A 22,288-nucleotide genomic window follows, 5' to 3' on the forward strand; every position below is an offset into this window, starting at 1 on the left:
ATGAAAGGCGCTATATAAATTTGATTATTATTATTATTATTATTATTATTTATTAAATAACAGTTGGATTTGGTGTTTCTCACAGAGCATGTATCACCTGAATGTAGACCAATGGGATGGATCCCCAGTGAGTCTATAGCAAGAGACCAGGCTGTATTATTCCTCTCCCTAAACAGAGCTGATAACTCAGGGAAAAGCCTGACTAATAGTCTATCTTTTATTTATTCGAAGCTTCTACTATCACATTTACACACATGCACGCACGCACACACACACACACACACACACACACGCCTGTGAGCTGTTTAGTGCAACCGCTGTGTACTATTGCTCTGCTTCAGATATGTCAACATACGTCGTTGCACAATGAGGTAGTTGTAATTCAGAGAGCTAGTTCTGTTTTGTAGTGTTGTTAATTAATTGCCTTATTGTTGTGTAAAGAAAACTGCTCTGCATGAACGTGTCATACAGCAATCTCTTTTTGAACGCACCTTAACCCTTAACTCACTACCACACTACAGACAGTTAACCTTTCACTACAATACTGCAGAAGGTTAATCTTTCACTACCACACTACAGACGGTTAACCTTTCACTACCACACTACAGACGGTTAACCTTTCACTACCACACTACAGCCGGTTAACCTTTCACTACCACACTACAGAAGGTTAACCTTTCACTACCACACTACAGAAGGTTAACCTTTCACTACCACACTACAGAAGGTTAACCTTTCACTACCACACTACAGAAGGTTAACCTTTCACTACCACACTGCAGAAGGTTAACCTTAGTGAAAGGGTTAACCTTCTGTAGTGTGGTTGTGAAAGGGTTAACCCTTTGTCACATGACAATGAAATGGTTAACCTTCTGTATTGTCGCAGTGAAAGGGTTAACCCTTTGGTAGAGTGGTAGTGAAAGGGTTAAAGCGCATGGCAGCAGCAATAACCATCACACATTTTAAATGCTTTATTTATGTCCACATAAATAAAGTATATTATCCCTTTGATCGCCGGGGTTAAATTCATAATTTACCATCCCTCGCCAGCCCTATTTAACATGGAGAAGTTCCCCTTCTTTGCAGGGCTATAACTTTTTAAATTGTATTGCTCAATTGACATTACCATGGCCCATTCAAAGTCCTATATCTATTGTTCAGGGTGTATCAACGTTATACTTTTTCATGCACATATTCATACTAAAATACGGTCTAAAGTATAAGTATGTTTTTATCGTTTTCTGCAGCTTTCTCCAGAACTTGATTTATAGCCCCAAATGCATTATATTGATGATCAAATACAGTTTGGTAGGAATCTGTGCGAGATAAAAAATTTCAACTGGACGTGGTTCTAGGAGTTACTACGTATGATCTGATGTTGACCGGATGGGCGGGGGGTCGTTTATAATTCCGTGGGCAACGTTATATCATTCATCTAGTGTGGGTGATATGATCATCAGAGCAGTTAGTATCGAAGAAATAAAAAAATAACGCTGAAACTCACCGTAGCTTCCTCGCGCCGTTGGGAGATGAGCGTGGAACAAAAAATCTTCTATTATGGGATGTCAAAATATCCGATCCATTTCCAGGTTGTATAATAGTATATACGTCCAAATCATGTTGTTTACCGAGTTATTGGTAACCGATCGCCATCCATTGTGTCAAGATGGAGTCCTGCTAATGATAGCGAGTGCCCGGACGAAATATGGGTGAGCACCACTTAATCCGCATCACTTCCTGTTTGGGCGAGCGGCCGATCGGCCACCAGATGGCGCTCTTGAACCGTTAGAGAGTTGATAGGGTCTCACCAGTAGATATAATGTCTCCAGGGGAGAAATATGATTTCGATCACAGATTTTTGAAATATTGATATCAATGACGCTGTACAGCGTCATCGGCAGAATAAGCATGGCGGGGAATGACGCTGAAAAGCGTCAACAGCGATTAAAGGGTTAACACATTGAGTGCCACGCCCCTTCCGGGAAGTGACCTGGCCTTGCCGTCCATTAACCCCATGTAAACGTAGTTGTAGTTTGTAGAGCTAAACCTATATTTTATATTATAGCTATGGGTCTTATAACGCCGTCGATTGTCAGTGAGTTGCTTCCAGTCAACGTGCAAGAAACAGATTTTTTTTCATCCGTACATTTCCGCTTTATACCGTTTTGAATATGAATATAGTTTGGGTGCTTCTGAGTAATTCCAGGAAAAAGACGTGAAAACAGCATTTTTGTGTAATTCAATAAACACGCTGTCATTTTTCGCCTGATTAGGCCTACAAAAATAATGGTTTGTTTCCGGTTGCTGACCGACCCTGCCGATTTAGATGCGACCCAAAATATTTTATGAGTTAAAAAAATATATATAAAAAATTTAAAATTTGAATAAAGTTTCATAGAAATCTTAGTCAAACCTTTAGTATTATGGATATTAAACATGCTGGCAGAGTACATGCATCCATGTTGTTGTAAACATTTTAATTAAATAAAGAAATTCCCTATCCATAGTCGTCGTGGGAAAAAATTACATAAATTCCCTACCTACCCATGGCCTTAACTGACAACCAACAGGAAACAAAAATCTTTTTTGTTATGCCTCAGGGTGTGTGTCTTGGATGGGGTTGTGGTGGGGATTGACGTGGTGGAGATTGATGTGTGGGGTGGGGTGTTTGGAAAACTGACTGTTCCGGGGGGCTATTGGTATTAAATTCCTCAGTCTAAAGAGATGACCTTGCCCCTGGCAAGGCTTCTAGTGATCCATTGTTAAAGCGCCTCCGAGTGAATCTCTTCCAGTAATGAAGAACACTCTTATCTCAGTTTTTGGATGAATCCCACTCATGAGAAACAACTAATATGTGATTCTTCTTGCAGGGAGTGCAGAAACATCTGCACTCCTATCACGGATAGCTGATCAATGACATTATTAAATGTAGCGTAATACTAAAACAAAAACTAAAAGCTCAAGGACTCCTATAGGAGCCAAAGCACTCATGAGTTATACCTTATTTCTATTGGCTTAGTTGCCTACACTGTTAAAGTCTACATTTCAGAATACAATGGGGCTTAGCTGTATATTTAGGTTATTGTATTATTATATGAATGTTTATATGTTTATTTTTATAACCTTACATTGAAACGGCATTAGGAATATTGATTGGATTTAGATAAAGTATTTGAACCGTCTTATTTGTCATAGGGCCTAACAAAAATCTATCGAATCTTCCTGAAATCAACGCTAGATTATCATTATTATATCACCTCGTGCATACATGAAATGTGCCCTGGAGCGCGGTGCTCCCCCCCTCCCCTCCTGCACCCAACGGCACACAGCCACACACATAAAACACAGATAGCTTCAATCGCGGTAGAAAGAAATATCAGATCAATGCAAGCTTTTATATATAGAGTCCTTACCTGGTATCTGATGTAATGCAAAATTATCTGATCGCCATTCCAGTTATCCACAGCGATCCTGTCTCCGATGTTGTTGGGCATTGCACATGAACGGGCGGGCAGGGTCAGTTGTCCAAACCATCCCTACAAGCGTGTGTTTTGCCTGAGTGTTTAGGACCCGCCCCCATGCCGCAGCTCGGTAGAGAAAAGAAACTACCCTGTTTCTAATGGAGTGCAATAATGGCCCTCTAACACCTTCGGCCGCTATTGCACTCTATTTGAAACTATGTAGTTTGTTTTCTGGGCCAAGCTGAAGGGCCCATTTCATTCTTGCATGAGGGAGGATGATAACGATAATCTAGCGTTGATTTCAGGAAGATTCAATAATCAGGCGAAAAATTACAACGTGAGAACTGGATTTCACAAAAGGGCTATTATCGTGTCTTTTCCTGGGATTACTAAGAATCACCCAAACTATACTCCTATTCAAAACGGTATAAAACGCATGTTGACCAGAAGCAACTCACTGACAATCGACGGTGTTATTAGATCCATAGCTATAATATAAAATATATTTTAAGCACTCGCAAGTTTCGCAGTCTCCCCATTGACTTACAGCGATGGCGTTCTACCCAGAAGGTAGACAGCGACCCCTGGCGCTGAATGAGTTAAGGACATAAACGCTAACAGTGCAATTAGCTCATTGGGAGTCATTCAATTACATTTTTTACTGTGCAGCACCCATCGTACACATACAATATTGACACAGATGATGTTTCAAATGTGGGTTAACAGATACAATAGCATTTCTGTAAAACTATATATACTCTAGAATAAACACCTACTCATTTCCTGACACACACACAACACACACACACACACACACTACAGACTTTTATTATGTCTCATAATATGTGCAGCAATATACCTGATGCTCAATGCGTATTGTCAGTCAAAACAGTCAGTTACCATTTGTAATGATTGCATTACCTCCACTCTGTCTGCAGCTGGTCTCTCCTCTCATGCAACAACATGGATCAATAGTATATGAACGCTACGTAAAGCTACATGTTGTTGGCACAATTTGGAAATGCACATTTTTATCTTAGTTTTTTAGATCACGCTAAGCCAGCCGTATTCCAACGCAACATACCCGCTTCACTCCGCAGCTTCCAGTGCACTGGTGTCTTCCTGCAACAACCCAAACCTTGCGGGATTTCAGTGCGAGACTTCTGCTTCACTGGTAACTTTTGGTGGACATATTTGGTGGTAACTAAATAAAAACATTTAAAATTGTGCACCCTCAAATGTCCCACTCAAGTTCAGTTGAAACAGCGTTCATCATTTTGTACTTTAGGTTGTACCTTAGTTTGTATATTTTGTATAGTGTTTGGACTTTATTCTTTTTACTTTCTTACTGTATGAAGCACATTCTCAGGAGGCTCATACAGAACCAAGCATCTCACTGTAATGTACATGTACGTCACAAATAAAACAAAAAAATGTACTTGAACTCTCAACTACTAGGCCATACTAGAAATATTGGGGAGACAGTGGCTCAGGAGGTAGAGCAGTCGTCTGGCAATCCGGAGGTTCCCGGTGCGATTCCCGCTCCTCCCGGGCAGTGTGTCGATGTGTCCTTGAGCAAGACACTTAACTAGTGATGCACGATATATCGGCCGCCGATATAATATCGGCCGATATGGCCGTTTTTTTTACACATCGGTATCGGTCCGATATCAAGATAGGGCCGATATTAAAAAAAATAAAAAATAAAATAAAATATTTTTTTTTCTTTTTAAATGTTTTGGCCTTAAAGGCCAACCTTCACGTTGTATTTTTGTTCAATAAACAATGTGGACTAGCTAACATAGCTTAGCTTGGTAGCTATTGTGCTAACAACATATCCCGACATCCGGCTCGGTGGCCGGCATGAACGGCCGACCCAAAATGGTTCTCTCCTCTCTGTACACCCCTTCCCCACGGCCCACGGGTACCCTGCCGGGGGGCCCATGGACGCGACAACGGCGGCAGCCGTAGGGTGCTCGAGCCCGTAAAGGCTAGTGGTACACGATAGCTATGAGCTAACTAACGCTACAGGCTCAAACACCCTACGGCCGCCGCTGTTGTCGCGTCCACAAGCTCCTCCGCAGGACACCCGCGAGGACGGGGGCACACAAAGAGGAGAGAACCACCCGCAGGGACGGCGGAGCTATAGGCAAACGTCAGTGTAGTGGTCCCGACTGTAGCAGGGACGGCGGAGCTATAGGCTAACTGTGATGCACTGAGTGGGCCACCATTGATCTACATGCCCCGATCTCAAATGGTTCACGACAGTAGACATAATGCTAACGTTAGCCAGTGCCATATATCGAGTAGTACTATGACCCGGACGGGCAAGGCATACGTTTCCTGAAGTGACGTCACGGCCGTGCTAGCGTCTGATAAGCTTTTAGATTCGGCTCATTAATATGCACCTGTAGTGACGTCGGCGTTTGATAAGCTTTTTTGATTCGCGTGTGCATGTTATTCGTGCATGGACCTTTTTAACTCTTTCGGAGTGGCATTTCCGGTGTCGAATGGAAAAAAATAAATAATGAAATTATATACCAATGATGTAAACTACCCATAATTGATCAGTAGGGTTTAACCTGGATGTTGGGCTTTAAATAGTTTCAAAATATCTGTCATTTCTGAAAATAAGTTACAAAAGTAAAAAAAAAAAAATGCGTTTTGGAAAATAGCTCTTTATTTGATTATCATAAGAATGTGTTTTCTATACAGAGATATCGACATCGGTAAATATCGGTATCGGCCAGAACAGCAATATTAATATCGGTATCGGCCACAATTTTCACATCGGTGCATCACTACACTTAACCCCTAATTGCTCCCGATGAGCAGGTTGGCACCTTGCATGGTTGCCTCCGTCGTCGGTGTGTGAATGTGTGAGTGAATGGGTCAAATGTGAGGAACAAATTGTAAAGCGCTTTGGATAAAAACTGCTATATAAAAAAGCAGCCATTTATATTGAATTAGAACTGAAAGAGACTGAAAGACACAGAGCTTCTGTACCGTTGTCCCACCATAGACTGAATGGGACAGGACTGAATTGAACGTTGAGGAATATTACCTGCAACTATTGCCACAGTAATGTAATGTTATAGCAGTTATAATTAAGCCATTTTAAGCTGTCTTTGTTTTAGAAGAGGATGTTTCTTTAAAAGAAAAAAAAATATCCACCAGCCTGTTGGATACATGTTGGACCAGTTCTTCTGGTTGGATGGGGATATGACTCAGGGGAACTTGTCTTCAATATCACAAAGGCAAGGACAAATATAAAAAGTCGATGTATATCTGTTATGGAATAACTGTGACAACGAATAAAATTTTTTCGATACATACATTTAAGAAATTATTCAAATGTAAGATGATACATGAATATAAAACCTTATTATTATCCTAATTATATTTTATTATAACATAACTATTAAAATCATGACAATTTTTTGTAACTTTGTTTTTGCAAAATGATGTACTGAATTATGTTTTTTTGTTTGGTTTTTTATTAATAATGTAATGTAAAAAGGCTAGGCAATTATAAGCCTCGGCTTCAGCCTACACCTTTACGGTAATTTTATTTCTTTTTTATAAATGTCCTACTACTGTACATTGCTTTGTAAAAGAAGACCGAAATAAAATCATTCATTCATTCATTCATATAATTAATCTTCCTATCAATCAATCAATAAAATTTATTTATATAGCACGTTTAAACATGACGCTTGTCAACCAAAGTGCTTCACATAGCTAAGCTAAGAACAAAGAAAAGTATAAAATAAACAAACAAAAAAATAATAAAAAAAAACCAACGGATAGACAAAGGAAAAACAGGCCAGGCGATATAGGTGGGTTTTGATTTAAAAGACTCGATGGAGGGGGCAGATTTAATGGACATGGGGATGCTGTTCCAGAGGTCAGGGGCTGCGACCGCAAAAGCACGTCCCCCCCTAGACTTGAAGTTAGACCTAGCTCAGAAACTGCTACATTTTGGTCTGCAATGGAAAAGATAAGTAAGTGCCCGGTACCATTTAGGCTGTACGATGTTCCTGGTGCTAGATCTACACACTTCCTCTCAGTGTTGTAGCACTCGAGCCCAGGACTCGGACTCCACTTGGACTTGAGCACTGATGATGACTCAGACTTGGACTTGGACTCGAGCATTGACTGCATTCGGACTCGGAAGGTGCAGACGAGGACTCTGAATTGTTAATTGATAATTACAGTTATTTATAAATAATTAAAAAAAAATTGTAATAGGCCCTAATCATTTATAAGCTATTGAGGGATAGTGCATGTGTCACAAAGTAAATAAACTCCCTTTGAAATGGTGACCGCTGTGTCATTTATGTTTAATGTAGACCTTTTTTTTTTTTGTACGTCAGCTCTTTAACTGCCAGAGTGGAGTGGACTCAACCTTGATGACTCGGATTCGGACTCAGACTCGGACTAGGGTAATGGGGACTCGACTCGGGCTCTTCTTTGGTGACTCGGACTCTGACTCGAACACAGGGGACTCGAGACTCGACTCGGACTCTAGATTTAATGACTCGACTACAACACTGCGTTCCTCTATATACAGTACCAATCGGGCCCTGAGCCAATTATGGACACAATAAAAATACAGACTGCATTGGTAGATAAGAGAGAGTAGGATGAGATAAGATCTTTATTTCCCCTGAAGGGAAACACTGTTGTCAACAGCACTGCACAGCCTTGGAACATCACAGAAATATATAGAGAAAGGTCAACGCAAACACAAAAAGAGATACAAATAGAATAAACGATAAGACATTTTGGCACAGGATTATAGAGAAATATTTAGTATCTGCTCCCAGACCCCGCCATGCTCTTCAGCTCTCTCTCTCTGGTGAGTAATTAGGAATAAAGTATCCCCCGTCCTCAGAGCGTGCTTCAGTTTGAGTAGTGTTCCCGCGTCGAGGGTCTCGAGGCCTTTCTGCGCCACTTACGAATCGTCTCATTTAGCATTGGTTTCAGTGGAGAGTTTTAGTGTCACCTGGTCTAGAATGTAATTACACTTGTTTCTTAGAATCCCAAGATCGATCTTTTAATCGATTTATTGTGTGCCTCCCCGTTCCTGGAACTGTCTCTCTAGTCTGCCTTGCATTCAGTTTCTTCTGACAACAATGGCTAATGCCGACCCCCTGAAACCGGCTCCGTCGAGCCTAACTGAATCGATTGAGAATCTCATCAAAATCAAATCAAATTGGGACCTTGTGAATCGGAATCGAATCGGTTAATCGGTGCCGACGTCCAGCCCTGGTTTTAATGTCACATTAATCAGACAGTCGGTAGAGCTATTGTACACCTGGGTTCAAGGTGACTGCTGCAAAGGAGAAGACTGGGCAGCGGCAGCGGCCTCACGTTGTCTTTTTTACTTACAATATCTTTATTAGGAAGGTTTTGGTACGAGGGAGTGAGTGTTGGACGGGCGCTGGGAGTGTTGGGAGAGTGTTGGGGGGCACTGGGAGTGTTGAGAGAGTGTTGGGGGGGCACTGGGAGTGTTGGGAGAGTGTTAGGGGGCACTGGGAGTGTTGGGAGAGTGTTGGGGGGGGCACTGGGAGTGTTGGGAGAGTGTTGGGGGGGCACTGGGAGTGTTGGGAGAGTGTTGGGGGGCACTGGGAGTGTTGGGAGAGTGTTAGGGGGCACTGGGAGTGTTGGGAGAGTGTTGGACGGGCGCTGGGAGTGTTGAGAGAGTGTTGGACGGGCGCTGGGAGTGTTGGGAGAGTGTTGGGGGGCACTGGGAGTGTTGGGAGAGTGTTGTAGGGGCACTGGGAGTGTTGGGAGAGTGTTGGACGGGCGCTGGGAGTGTTGAGAGAGTGTTGGACGGGCGCTGGGAGTGTTGGGAGAGTGTTAGGGGGCACTGGGAGTGTTGGGAGAGTGTTAGGGGGGCACTGGGAGTGTTGGGAGAGTGTTGGGGGGGCACTGGGAGTGTTGGGAGAGTGTTAGGGGGGCACTGGGAGTGTTGGGAGAGTGTTAGGGGGGAGTGTTAGGGGGGCACTGGGAGTGTTGGGAGAGTGTTGGGGGGGCACTGGGAGTGTTGGGAGAGTGTTGGGGAGCGCTGGGAGTGTTGGGAGAGTGTTAGGGGGCGCTGGGAGTGTTGGGAGAGTGTTGGGGAGCGCTGGGAGTGTTGGGAGAGTGTTGGACGGGCGCTGCGAGTGTTGGGAGAGTGTTAGGGGGCACTGGGAGTGTTGGGAGAGTGTTAGGGGGTGCTGGGAGTGTTGGGAGAGTGTTAGGGGGCGCTGGGAGTGTTGGGAGAGTGTTAGGGGGCGCTGGGAGTGTTGAGAGAGTGTTGGGGCGCTGGGAGTGTTGAGAGAGTGTTGGGGCGCTGGGAGTGTTGAGAGGCGCTGGGAGTGTTGGGAGAGTGTTGGGGCGCTGGGAGTGTTGAGAGAGTGTTGGGGGGCGCTGCGAGTGTTGGGAGAGTGTTAGGGGGCACTGGGAGTGTTGGGAGAGTGTTGGACGGGCGCTGCGAGTGTTGGGAGAGTGTTAGGGGGCACTGGGAGTGTTGGGAGAGTGTTAGGGGGTGCTGGGAGTGTTGGGAGAGTGTTAGGGGGCGCTGGGAGTGTTGGGAGAGTGTTAGGGGGCGCTGGGAGTGTTGAGAGAGTGTTGGGGCGCTGGGAGTGTTGAGAGAGTGTTGGGGCGCTGGGAGTGTTGAGAGGCGCTGGGAGTGTTGGGGGGTGCTGGGAGTGTTGGGGGGCACTGCGAGTGTTGGGGGGCGCTGCGAGTGTTGGGGGGCGCTGCAAGTGTTGGGGGGGCTCTGCGAGTGTTGGGAGGCGCTGGGAGTGTTGGGGGGCGCTGCGAGTGTTGGGAGGCGCTGGGAGTGTTGGGGGGCGCTGGGGGGCACTGGGAGTGTTGGGAGAGTGTTGGGGGGCGCTGGGAGTGTTGGGAGAGTGTTGGAGGGGCGCTGCGAGTGTTGGGAGGCGCTGGGAGTGTTGGGAGAGTGTTGGGGGGCACTGGGACTGTTGGGAGAGTGTTGGGGGGCACTGGCAGTGTTGGGAGAGTGTTGGGGGGCACTGGCAGTGTTGGGAGAGTGTTGGGGGGGCACTGGGAGTGTTGGGAGAGTGTTGGGGGGCACTGGCAGTGTTGGGAGAGTGTTGGGGGGGCACTGGGGGTGTTGGGAGAGTGTTGGGGGGCACTGGGACTGTTGGGAGAGTGTTGGGGGGCACTGGGAGTGTTGGGAGAGTGTTGGGGGGCGCTGGGTGCAGAATTGTTGTTAGTTTATTTGTTTGATTATCATTGTTTTAATATCAGTTTCACTGGAGAGAGAGAGGAGCCTGCATGCAGTGAACACTAAAGGGTTAGTAAAGAAGAGTTGTACTGTGTAAGGGTTAATTTATACACTCTTGGTAGTAAAATGAGTACAAATCTGAAAAAAGACAATAATGAAGATTTGATTGGGTCCCTCCCTACCCATTGTTAGAAGCCTTCATTTGACACACAACACTGACAGGCTTAATTGACACAACAAACTAAGCCAAATAGAAACGAGATGGCTGAGAAAATGAGATTCCCACGATAAACAGTAATTGATCAAATAATTAAGATTCGAAAATGTAATTCCCATTGGGTGTAGAGGGTTGAGGCCGCCGTTATGGGACACGGATGGGTGAAAAAGGATTGAGAACCACTGGTCTAGAGACTGCTAGACACTGTTTCAGAAACCCTGCCACTCTGTCAAGCTCAGAAGGAAGGAAGCGTTGGATGATGAACTGAAGTGCTTTGGAACAAGACAGTCAAGTATTTGGCAGGTTCCCCCGACAATGCTCCTAAATATAGACAGTGGATTTTGTGTTATTGTCTTCTTTTGTATTGCTGTGCTGCCATCTAGTGGCCAACAACAGCAGTGGTATGAGCTCAGGCCTCTAGTCTAGTCACCCTTCAAATCTACCTACACGGTAGCAGGGAAATGGTTAGTGCCTTGCTGAAGGACACGTAGACACAGATGGGGGGGGGGGGTCAAACCAGTGTTTTAGCTGGTTACTAGACTGTTTCTCTAACCAGCCCTCTCCTCAAAGTCAGAAGATAACATTAACATAAAGAACCGCTTATTGCGTTCGTGCGACACCTCTGTCCACTACTCGGCTACATGCAGGGGTGTAAAAAGTACCCAGAAATTATACTTAAGTGAAAGTATGGTTACCGTCTCAAAATCGTACTCAAGTAAAAGTCAGAGTATCTGGCTAAAAACACACTTGAGTAAAAGTCAAAAAGTTTCTACTTTTAAATGTACTTAAGTACTAAAAAAAGTAAAAGTAAAAAAAACTTTTTTCTGGCTGTTTATTCTTCTGATAGCAGGTGTTTAATCAAAGACCCCCGCTTTCTAGTCTTGCACAAGGACCAATCAGCATGGGTATGGGCGGGTTCATTTTCCATCGATGGGGATTTGATTGGCTGTTTTTAAATAAAGTGTGTTAACGTTAGTTCGGCCAGAGAAACAAAATATACTAATTAAAATGGTTGGACCTGCGAGATTTTTACTTTGTACTCTGCATTTTAAATGTAAGGAGTAAAAAGTATGTTTTTTTCTCTGAAATGTAATTGTAAAAGTACAAGTATACAAACCTAATAATACTCGAGTAAAGTACAAATCCCCCAAAAACAGTACTTGTCTTAAGTATTGTAACGTGCGACACCTCTGTCCACCACTACTCAGCTCCATGTCCATGAGGCGTGCCGCCGGCCTTCCTTCTCGCGCCGCCAGACAGTGACAGACGAATCTGTGTGAATCACTGCCTCAGCTGTTTCCCATTCTGTAATGTGTTTTCTAATGACTTGGGAGCTGTTGCTTGTAACATGATCATGTTCTGTGAGCACAGCAGCGTCGGTATATAGGTATTAGGTAGTAATTGGATAAGCACTAGCGTTGAGTACCGTTCACATTTTAACCAGTACCGAACGTTGTAAAAAATGTGTCCAAACTTCAAATATTTTATTATCATTATTATTTATTTGGAACAATTTGTTAATATATAATATTGCAGCTAGCGTTGTCTGCATCTAGCTTTGTAAAGTGTAACCACACTTGCAACAGTTTTTCGACTTGCCATTGCTCCGACTGCTTTGTTGTTGAATCAAGTCAAATCGCACAATGTTGTTTTATTGGATTCCATTATATGTTGTATTACTGTATTGCACATCGTTGCGGGCAAGACCACCCGCATTTCATTGTATACTTGTATGCTGTGACAAATAAAACTCTTGACTTGACTTGACTTGATTGTGCTTCCAACCATCCCACCATCTATCCATCCCACCATCTATCCATCCCACCATCTGTCCATCCCACCGAGCAGAAAGATGAGTTCTGTGCTGTCTGTGTGTCCGTAGGCCCGTCTCCTGTGTGTGGCCACCCAGCATGGTGACCTGGAGAGTGTCAGCTACCTCCTGAAGGAAGCCCACATCACTGTTCTCCAAGAGCCCACAGACAACAACCCTGCCATCCTCGCCGCCCACTACGGCCACGCCGACCTGGTGAAAGAACTGCTGGACTCTGTACCTGGTAATACCACCAACACTACTGCTATTTAGGGCTGACCTTCGAATTTCCTTTTGGAATTCGAAGCTTCGGGGAAAAGATTTATAAGTTTTATTTTTTTTATTTTTTATTTATTTTTTGACTTGTACAGCACTTTGTTCAACTTTGTCAGTGCTGTAAAGTTTAAACCTTTTTAAATCTTAGACAAACGAAACACTTTGTTTTCATGAAATAATAATTATTGTAAGCCGTCATTTGAGGCTTTATAAAAGCAGCACAATGAACACAAATCTGTCAGTGCCGAGTCCGACCTCATCTTAAATAACAAACAGCATTGCTTGTTGTAGTTAACAAAGAGAGGCAGAGTTTTTTTTATTTTTTATAATCGAATTTTATTTTCATATTCGAATCCCATGCCCATCGAACGAAGCTTCGAAGTATTTAAGACAGCCCTACTGCTATTACTACTGTACCACTACTACCTGTACTACTGTCTCTGTCTCATTGACTTCATCAATCTATTTGTTTCTCTCTCTCTCTCTCTCTCTCTCTCTCTCTCTCTCTCTCTCTCTCTCTCTCTCTCTCTCTCTCTCTCTCTCTCTCTCTCTCTCTCTCTCTCTCTCTCTCTCTCTCCCCCCCCCCCCCTCCCTCCCTCCCTCCCCCCCTTCTCCATCAGGCCCCTGCCTGAGGCGGGACTTGTTGAATTGGATGTTGGCTACGGCATGCCAGCAGGGACATCTGGAGGTAGTGAAGCTGCTGGTCCAGGGTTACCATGCCGACGCGGAGGACTGCGCCATCCACAGCGATGAGTTTGCCGTCATCACGGGCCTGCCTCTTTACGCCGCCGCGCGATCAGGTGGGTGGAGGGCCACACGCTGAGTCTGCTAATGGACCCTTTTCACAGACCGCTGGAGCTAATAACATTTATAAAGGGCCTGCTTGATTCCACCTAGGGATGCACCGATCCAACTGTTTCAGTCCTGATACCGATACCTGGGCGTTGGGTATCAGCCGATACCGAGTGCCGATCTGATCCGTTACTTTCAGTATAGACTTGGACCGTCATTTTGGGGTCATTGGACAAAAATGATTGAGATATAATAACATGTTCTCCATTAGAAAGAGTTCATGTGTAAAAAAAAATATCACTTTGCTTTGATTTCTGGCACGTTAGACGTGTTTCTTCGCATGGGATTTTAGTATCAGGGGAAATTATCAGATATCGATATTATATTTTAGCCTGGTATTGGACCGAATTTATTAAACAGTATAAACGAAGGTGCAGATGAGGGTCTGTATGCCCTATTGGTCATAATATATATGTTACAATAAATATAGGCAATAAAATATTTTTTTATCTGAATATGCTATGAGTAACCTGTTTTTTTATGTCTATTTTATTATTAGTATTATTGCACAATCAATGCGGGCATGACCACCCGCATTTCACTGTATGCCCTGGTATGTATGTGACAAATAAACCTCTTGAATCTTGAGTAAAAGTGAATGGCATACACAAGGTGCAGATCAGGGTCATAATATACGTTATAGTCTGTGCAGGTTTTGGTGGTTAAGAGTCAGACGTTCCTAATAGTTCTCAAGTTCTGCAGCCGTTAGTTCTCCAGCTGCTGGCTGCAGTCCAGGTTGTGGAGCCCGATGGACCTGCTGGCCATCAGTAAGACACCAGATAATATCACTAGTTGTTCTCTTTGGCCGTCAGTAAGACAACAGATAATATCACTAGTAGCTTGTTCTCTTTGGCCGTCAGTAAGACAACAGATAATATCACTAGTTGTTCTCTTTGGCTGTCAGTAAGACAACAGATGATATCACTAGTTGTTCTCTTTGGCCGTCAGTAAGACAACAGATAATATCACTAGTTGTTCTCTTTGGCCGTCAGTAAGACACCAGATAATATCACTAGTTGTTCTCTTTGGCCGTCAGTAAGACACCAGATAATATCACTAGTTGTTCTCTTTGGCCGTCAGTAAGACACCAGATAATATCACTAGTTGTTCTCTTTGGCCGTCAGTAAGACACCAGATAATATCACTAGTTGTTCTCTTTGGCCGTCAGTAAGACACCAGATAATATCACTAGTTGTTCTCTTTGGCCGTCAGTAAGACACCAGATAATATCACTAGTTGTTCTCTTTGGCCGTCAGTAAGACAACAGATAATATCACTAGTAGCTTGTTCTCTTTGGCCGTCAGTAAGACAACAGATAATATCACTAGTTGTTCTCTTTGGCCGTCAGTAAGACAACAGATAACATCACTAGCTGTTCTCTTTGGCCGTCAGTAAGACAACAGATAATATAACTAGTTGTTCTCTTTGGCCGTCAGTAAGACAACAGATAATGTCACTAGTTGTTCTCTTTGGCCGTCAGTAAGACAACAGATAACATCACTAGTTGTTCTCTTTGGCCGTCAGTAAGACACCAGATAATATCACTAGTTGTTCTCTTTGGCCGTCAGTAAGACACCAGATAACATCACTAGTAGCTTGTTCTCTCTGGCTGTCAGTAAGACAACAGATAATGTCACTAGTAGCTTGTTCTCTTTTCCCGTTTGGCAAACTGGAAAAACAACCGAAGGGGAGTTCCTCCTGCAGTGTTGTTTCCTCCCCACTGATCCAAACTAGTTCCTCTTTCAACACCAAGTAGGATCCTCTGTCTACCTCTCGTACTGTACACAGCTGGACGTGGATACTCGGTCCGCCTCTCGTACTGTACACAGCTGAACGTGGATACTCGGTCCGCCTCTCGTACTGTACACAGCTGGACGTGGATACTCGGTCCGCCTCTCGTACTGTACACAGTTGGACGTGGATACTCGGTCCGCCTCTCGTACTGTACACAGCTGGACGTGGATACTCGGTCCGCCTCTCGTTAGGGGTGGGACGATACATCGATCCAGATCGATATATCGATCTATTATCAATAATCAAATAGGATCGATGCCACGTAAAAAGATCGATTCATATTGCGATACTCTTATTTTGAAAATCCGGCGACGGCGACGTCATCGCCCCGCGCCCAGTGTTGTGAAACTCCGTTTAACATCAACAGCACACAGAGCGTCACTAGAGCAAGACTATTGTGCCTATTCTGTGACCCAAAACATGTCCCTGCTGTTTTATTCCGCAACGGGTCCAATGCATCTAACCTGCTTTGCAATCCTCGCCACTCCATTATGCCCATGTCGCGTTAAAGATAGAAGATAACGTTAGCGCCGTAAGCTAACAAGCTAACCCAGAGCCGAGCAAGACTATTGTGCCTATTCTGTGACCCAAAACATGTCCCTGCTGTTTTATTCCGCAACGGGTCCAATGCATCTAACCTGCTTTGCAATCCTCGCCACTCCATTATGCCCACGTCGCGTTAAAGATCGAAGATAACGTACATTAGCGTAAGCTAACAAGCTAACCCAGAGCCATAGGCAGAGAGAAGTGGGGACTGGGAAGGAGGGTGCATTCTCGGGATAGCCCCACTAACAGGATCTGGCCGGCTTTTCCAGCCAAAATACAGCTCTGTGACAGTGAATAGGATATTAATATCGAGAAAAAAAAGAAAAACAAACCAAAAACAGTGAACAGGAGGTCTATTTGTATTAAAAACAATAGATTGTTTTTCATTTAAATGTCTGAAAGAGCTCAAAATAAAAATGTCAAATGATATTTCCATTGCCTTTTTTTTGTTGATTTAAATGTTACTGATTGTGTTAAATGGGCATATAATATCGTCTCATATCGATCGCAGGCACCTGAATCGAATCGTATCGTATCGTGGCAGACTGTGTGATATCGGATAATATCGTATCGTTGTCCAAAGAATCGATATCGTATCGTATCGTGATCAAACTGGTGATTCCCACCCCTACCTCTCGTACTGTACACATCTGGACGTGGATCCTCGGTCCGCCTCTCGTACTGTACACAGCTGGACGTGGATCCTCGGTCCGCCTCTCGTACTGTACACATCTGGACGTGGATCCTCGGTCCGCCTCTCGTACTGTACACAGCTGGACGTGGAAACTCGGTCTGCCTCTCGTACTGTACACAGCTGGACGTGGATCTTGTTAGTTAGTTCTGAGTTAGTCTAGTAAATGGTATTACAATTTTTTTTGACAGATTATTTCAATCGTGATAAAAACGTCTCTCTATACCACCTAGAGGCTATTTCTGCACAATGTCTTTTTGGCACTTGAAAAAGGGGTTTTCTCAGACACGCGACTTGATTGTGTAAGTGGACTTGTTCTTGTGCTCTTTGCCTGATTGTGTTGTATGTACCACAGTACATTGATTGATTTATCAATTTAAGTGCATTATGTAACGGAAATATCTCACTGAATAGCCGACTGCATTTACAATGTCCCTTGATTATCTGTATTTTATGTGAACATTAATAAATTGTGTGTGTGTGTGTGTGTGTGTGTGTGTGTGTGTGTGTGTGTGTGTGTGTGTGTGTGTGTGTGTGTGTGTGTGTGTGTGTGTGTGTGTGTGTGTGTGTGTGTGTGGTGTGTGTGTGTGTGTGTGTGTGTGTGTGTGTGTGTCAGGTAATGAGGACATTGCCTGGTTCCTGCTAAAGAACGGAGCTGGTTTCTCCTCCTACACATTGATGGACCACCCCGTCTTCAGCAAACAGCTGCTCAGACAGAAACTACTCGAGGACTCTGGCGGAGAGGAGGTGTGTGTGTGTCTTTTCCTGATTTAACCTAAACTTGGGGACACATTTCAGACTACAAACAAACCTGTTGATTTTAGGACGGCTGGTCCAATTGGTGACAAAAGGACTGTCTCTGTTGGGTCAGTGGTTACGTTTAGGGTAGGCATGTAGTTGTTATGGTTAAAACTGGAGTTTACAAGCTGGGAATGAATGTAAGTCAATGCAATGTCCCCCCAAGAGTGGCCTAAGTAAGTTTGTGTGTGTGGGGGGGGGGGGGGGGGGGGGCGGGGGTAATGCCATGCTCTAACCAATGAGCTGCAATGTCATAACCAACCCTTTACCTAAAGCACGACAGTGGCTCAGGAGGTGGAGCGGTCGCCTGGAATCGGAAGGTTCCCGGTTCGATTCCCGCTCCTCCCGGGCAGTGTCCTTGAGCAAGACACTTAACCCCTAATTGCTCCCGATGAGCAGGTTGGCACCTTGCATTTACATTAGTCATATAGCTGACGCTTTTATCCAAAGCGACTTACAAGTTCTGTAAGACAAGTCATCAGGAAGGGTACAACTCTATCACCTTGCATGGTCGACTCCGCCATCGGCGTCTGAATGAATGAGTGAATGTGAGGAACAAAATTGTAAAGCGCTTTGGATAAAAGCAGCTATACAAATGCACCGTTTACCATTTAACTACCCAACCAGTGTGATCTCTGCCCCCCTCCCCCAGTCTCTCGGCGTGTACTGGAGCAGACTGAAGCTGCCTGGCTGGAGCTCGACTGGTTCATGGACGTGTCGTCTCGCATCTCCCACCTGGACCTGTCCTCCAACAGCCTGGGGGCCCTGCCCTCCGTGGTGCCCTGGGGCCTCATCCAGCTGCAGACCCTGGACCTGTCGGACAACCTGCTGAAGGAGCTGCCCCCGGCCCCCAGCTCCCAGGAGGTCATCTGCACCAGGTAACCCCCCCCCCCCCCCCACCCCATCATCAATATGCACCCAAAATATAATAACAATCACACCCGCTGAATGAGTTTAACCCTTTCACTGCCACACTACCAAGCGGTTAACCCTTTCACTGCGACAATACAGAAGGTTAACCCTTTCACTGCCACACGACAAAGGGTTAACCCTTTCACTACCGCACTACAGACGCCGGTTAGTGTGGTAGTGAAGGGGTTCCAATGTCAACATGTTTCGATGACCCAGATTCTAAGATTGCAAAGTTGTTCCTCACTATAGTCAAACAAGCCTCCTGTAGCTTTTAGCAATTAATTTGACTTCCCACTCCATTCATGTTGGATCTCAGAGGACTGCGTACCGTCCCCCAGGGCCGCGACGTCTCACTTCTTGTTTGTCTCAGATATTACCAGTGGCATCAGCATAAGGGACAGGATAACTGCTGGCACAGAAGATGTGTCCAAAGCAGCACCCTCTGTCTGTCTGTCTGTCTGTCTGTTGTCTGTCTGTCTGTCTGTCTGTCTGTCTGTCTGTCTGTCTGTCTGTCTGTCTGTCTGTCTGTCTGTCTGTCTGTCTGTCTGTCTGTCTGTCTGACTGACTGACTGACTGACTGACTGACTGACTGACAACTGACTGACTGACTGACTGACTGACGAGAGGACTGACTGACTGACTGACTGACTGACTGACTGACTGACTGACTGACTGACTGACTGACTGACTGACTGACTGACTGACTGACTGACTGACTGACTGACTGACTGACTGACTGACTGACTGACTGACTGACTGACTGACTGACTGACTGACTGATGACTGACTGACTGACTGACTGACTGACGATGACTGACTGACTGACTGACTGACTGACTGACTGACTGACTGACTGACTGACTGACTGACTGACTGACTGACTGACTGACTGACTGACTGACTGACTGACTGACTGACTGACTGACTGACTGACTGACTGACTGACTGACTGACTGACTGACTGACTGACTGACTGACTGACTGACTGACTGACTGACTGACTGACTGACTGACTGACTGACTGACTGACTGACTGACTGACTGACTGACTGACTGACTGACTGACTGACTGACTGATGACTGACTGACTGACTGACTGACTGACTGACTGACTGACTGACTGACTGACTGACTGACTGACTGACTGACTGACTGACTGACTGACTGACTGACTGACTGACTGACTGACTGACTGACTGACTGACTGACTGACTGACTGACTGACTGACTGACTGACTGACTGACTGACTGACTGACTGACTGACTGACTGACTGACTGACTGACTGACTGACTGACTGACTGACTGACTGACTGACTGACTGACTGACTGACTGACTGACTGACTGACTGACTGACTGACTGACTGACTGACTGACTGACTGACTGACTGACTGACTGACTGACTGACTGACTGACTGACTGACTGACTGACTGACTGACTGACTGACTGACTGACTGACTGACTGACTGACTGACTGACTGACTGACTGACTGACTGACTGACTGACTGACTGACTGACTGACTGACTGACTGACTGACTGACTGACTGACTGACTGACTGACTGACTGACTGACTGACTGACTGACTGACTGACTGACTGACTGACTGACTGACTGACTGACTGACTGACTGACTGACTGACTGACGACTGACTGACTGACTGACTGACTGACTGACTGACTGACTGACTGACTGACTGACTGACTGACTGACTGACTGACTGACTGACTGACTGACTGACTGACTGACTGACTGACTGACTGACTGACTGACTGACTGACTGACTGACTGACTGACTGACTGACTGACTGACTGACTGACTGACTGACTGACTGACTGACTGACTGACTGACTGACTGACTGACTGACTGACTGACTGACTGACTGACTGACTGGACTGACTGACTGACTGACTGACTGACTGACCTGACTGACTGACTGACTGACTGACTGACTGACTGACTGACTGACTGACTGACTGACTGACTGACTGACTGACTGACTGACTGACTGACTGACTGACTGACTGACTGACTGACTGACTGACTGACTGACTGACTGACTGACTGACTGACTGACTGACTGACTGACTGACTGACTGACTGACTGACTGACTGACTGACTGACTGACTGACTGACTGACTGACTGACTGACTGACTGACTGACTGACTGACTGACTGACTGACTGACTGACTGACTGACTGACTGACTGACTGACTGACTGACTGACTGACTGACTGACTGACTGACTGACTGACTGACTGACTGACTGACTGACTGACTGACTGACTGACTGACTGACTGACTGACTGACTGACTGACTGACTGACTGACTGACTGACTGACTGACTGACTGACTGACCTGACTGACTGACTGACTGACTGACTGACTGACTGACCTGACTGACTGACTGGACTGACTGACTGACTGACTGACTGACTGACTGACTGACTGACTGACTGACTGACTGACTGACTGACTGACTGACCTGACTGACTGACTGACTGACTGACTGACTGACTGACTGACTGACTGACTGACTGACTGACTGACTGACTGACTGACTGACTGACTGACTGACTGACTGACTGACTACTGACTGACTGACTGACTGACTGACTGACTGACTGACTGACTGACTGACTGACTGACGACTGACTGACTGACTGACTGACTGACTGACTGACTGACTGACTGACTGACTGACTGACTGACTGACTGACTGACTGACTGACTGACTGACTGACTGACTGACTGACTGACTGACTGACTGACTGACTGACTGACTGACTGACTGACTGACTGACTGACTGACTGACTGACTGACTGACTGACTGACTGACTGACTGACTGACTGACTGACTGACTGACTGACTGACTGACTGACTGACTGACTGACTGACTGACTGACTGACTGACTGACTGACTGACTGACTGACTGACTGACTGACTGACTGACTGACTGACTGACTGACTGACTGACTGACTGACTGACTGACTGACTGACTGACTGACTGACTGACTGACTGACTGACTGACTGACTGACTGACTGACTGACTGACTGACTGACTGACTGACTGACTGACTGACTGACTGACTGACTGACTGACTGACTGACTGACTGACTGACTGACTGACTGACTGACTGACTGACTGACTGACTGACTGACTGACTGACTGACTGACTGACTGACTGACTGACTGACTGACTGACTGACTGACTGACTGACTGACTGACTGACTGACTGACTGACTGACTGACTGACTGACTGACTGACTGACTGACTGACTGACTGACTGACTGACTGACTGACTGACTGACTGACTGACTGACTGACTGACTGACTGACTGACTGACTGACTGACTGACTGACTGACTGACTGACTGACTGACTGACTGACTGACTGACTGACTGACTGACTGACTGACTGACTGACTGACTGACTGACTGACTGACTGACTGACTGACTGACTGACTGACTGACTGACTGACTGACTGACTGACTGACTGAAAGTGTAAATACAACTGAGACGCATTGATTTCAATCTGATTTCTCAGACCCGTTGGGAGGTGGACAAGTTGATCAAGTGTAAATGGATGCATCTACACAAGCTTCACATACTGTACATACGATATAACAATCAGCCCACCGCAAAACAGGTTTTGGAAAGATGCGGTTGGAT

General features: G+C 45.3%; 1 protein-coding gene across 1 annotated transcript in view; it reads left to right on the plus strand.

The window, feature by feature from the left end:
• lrrk1 (leucine-rich repeat kinase 1) overlaps positions 1-22,288 on the plus strand; it is a 281,804-nt gene that overhangs the window by 61,664 nt on the left and 197,852 nt on the right. The window contains 5 exon segments of the mRNA XM_084308234.1: positions 12,801-12,972; positions 13,625-13,804; positions 17,504-17,634; positions 18,338-18,368; positions 18,371-18,563. Coding sequence (XP_084164360.1) covers positions 12,801-12,972; positions 13,625-13,804; positions 17,504-17,634; positions 18,338-18,368; positions 18,371-18,563 — 707 coding nt within the window.

The sequence above is a fragment of the Notolepis coatsorum genome (assembly GCF_963971535.1).
Source record: "Notolepis coatsorum genome assembly, chromosome: 2".
Lineage (NCBI taxonomy): Eukaryota > Metazoa > Chordata > Actinopteri > Aulopiformes > Paralepididae > Notolepis > Notolepis coatsorum.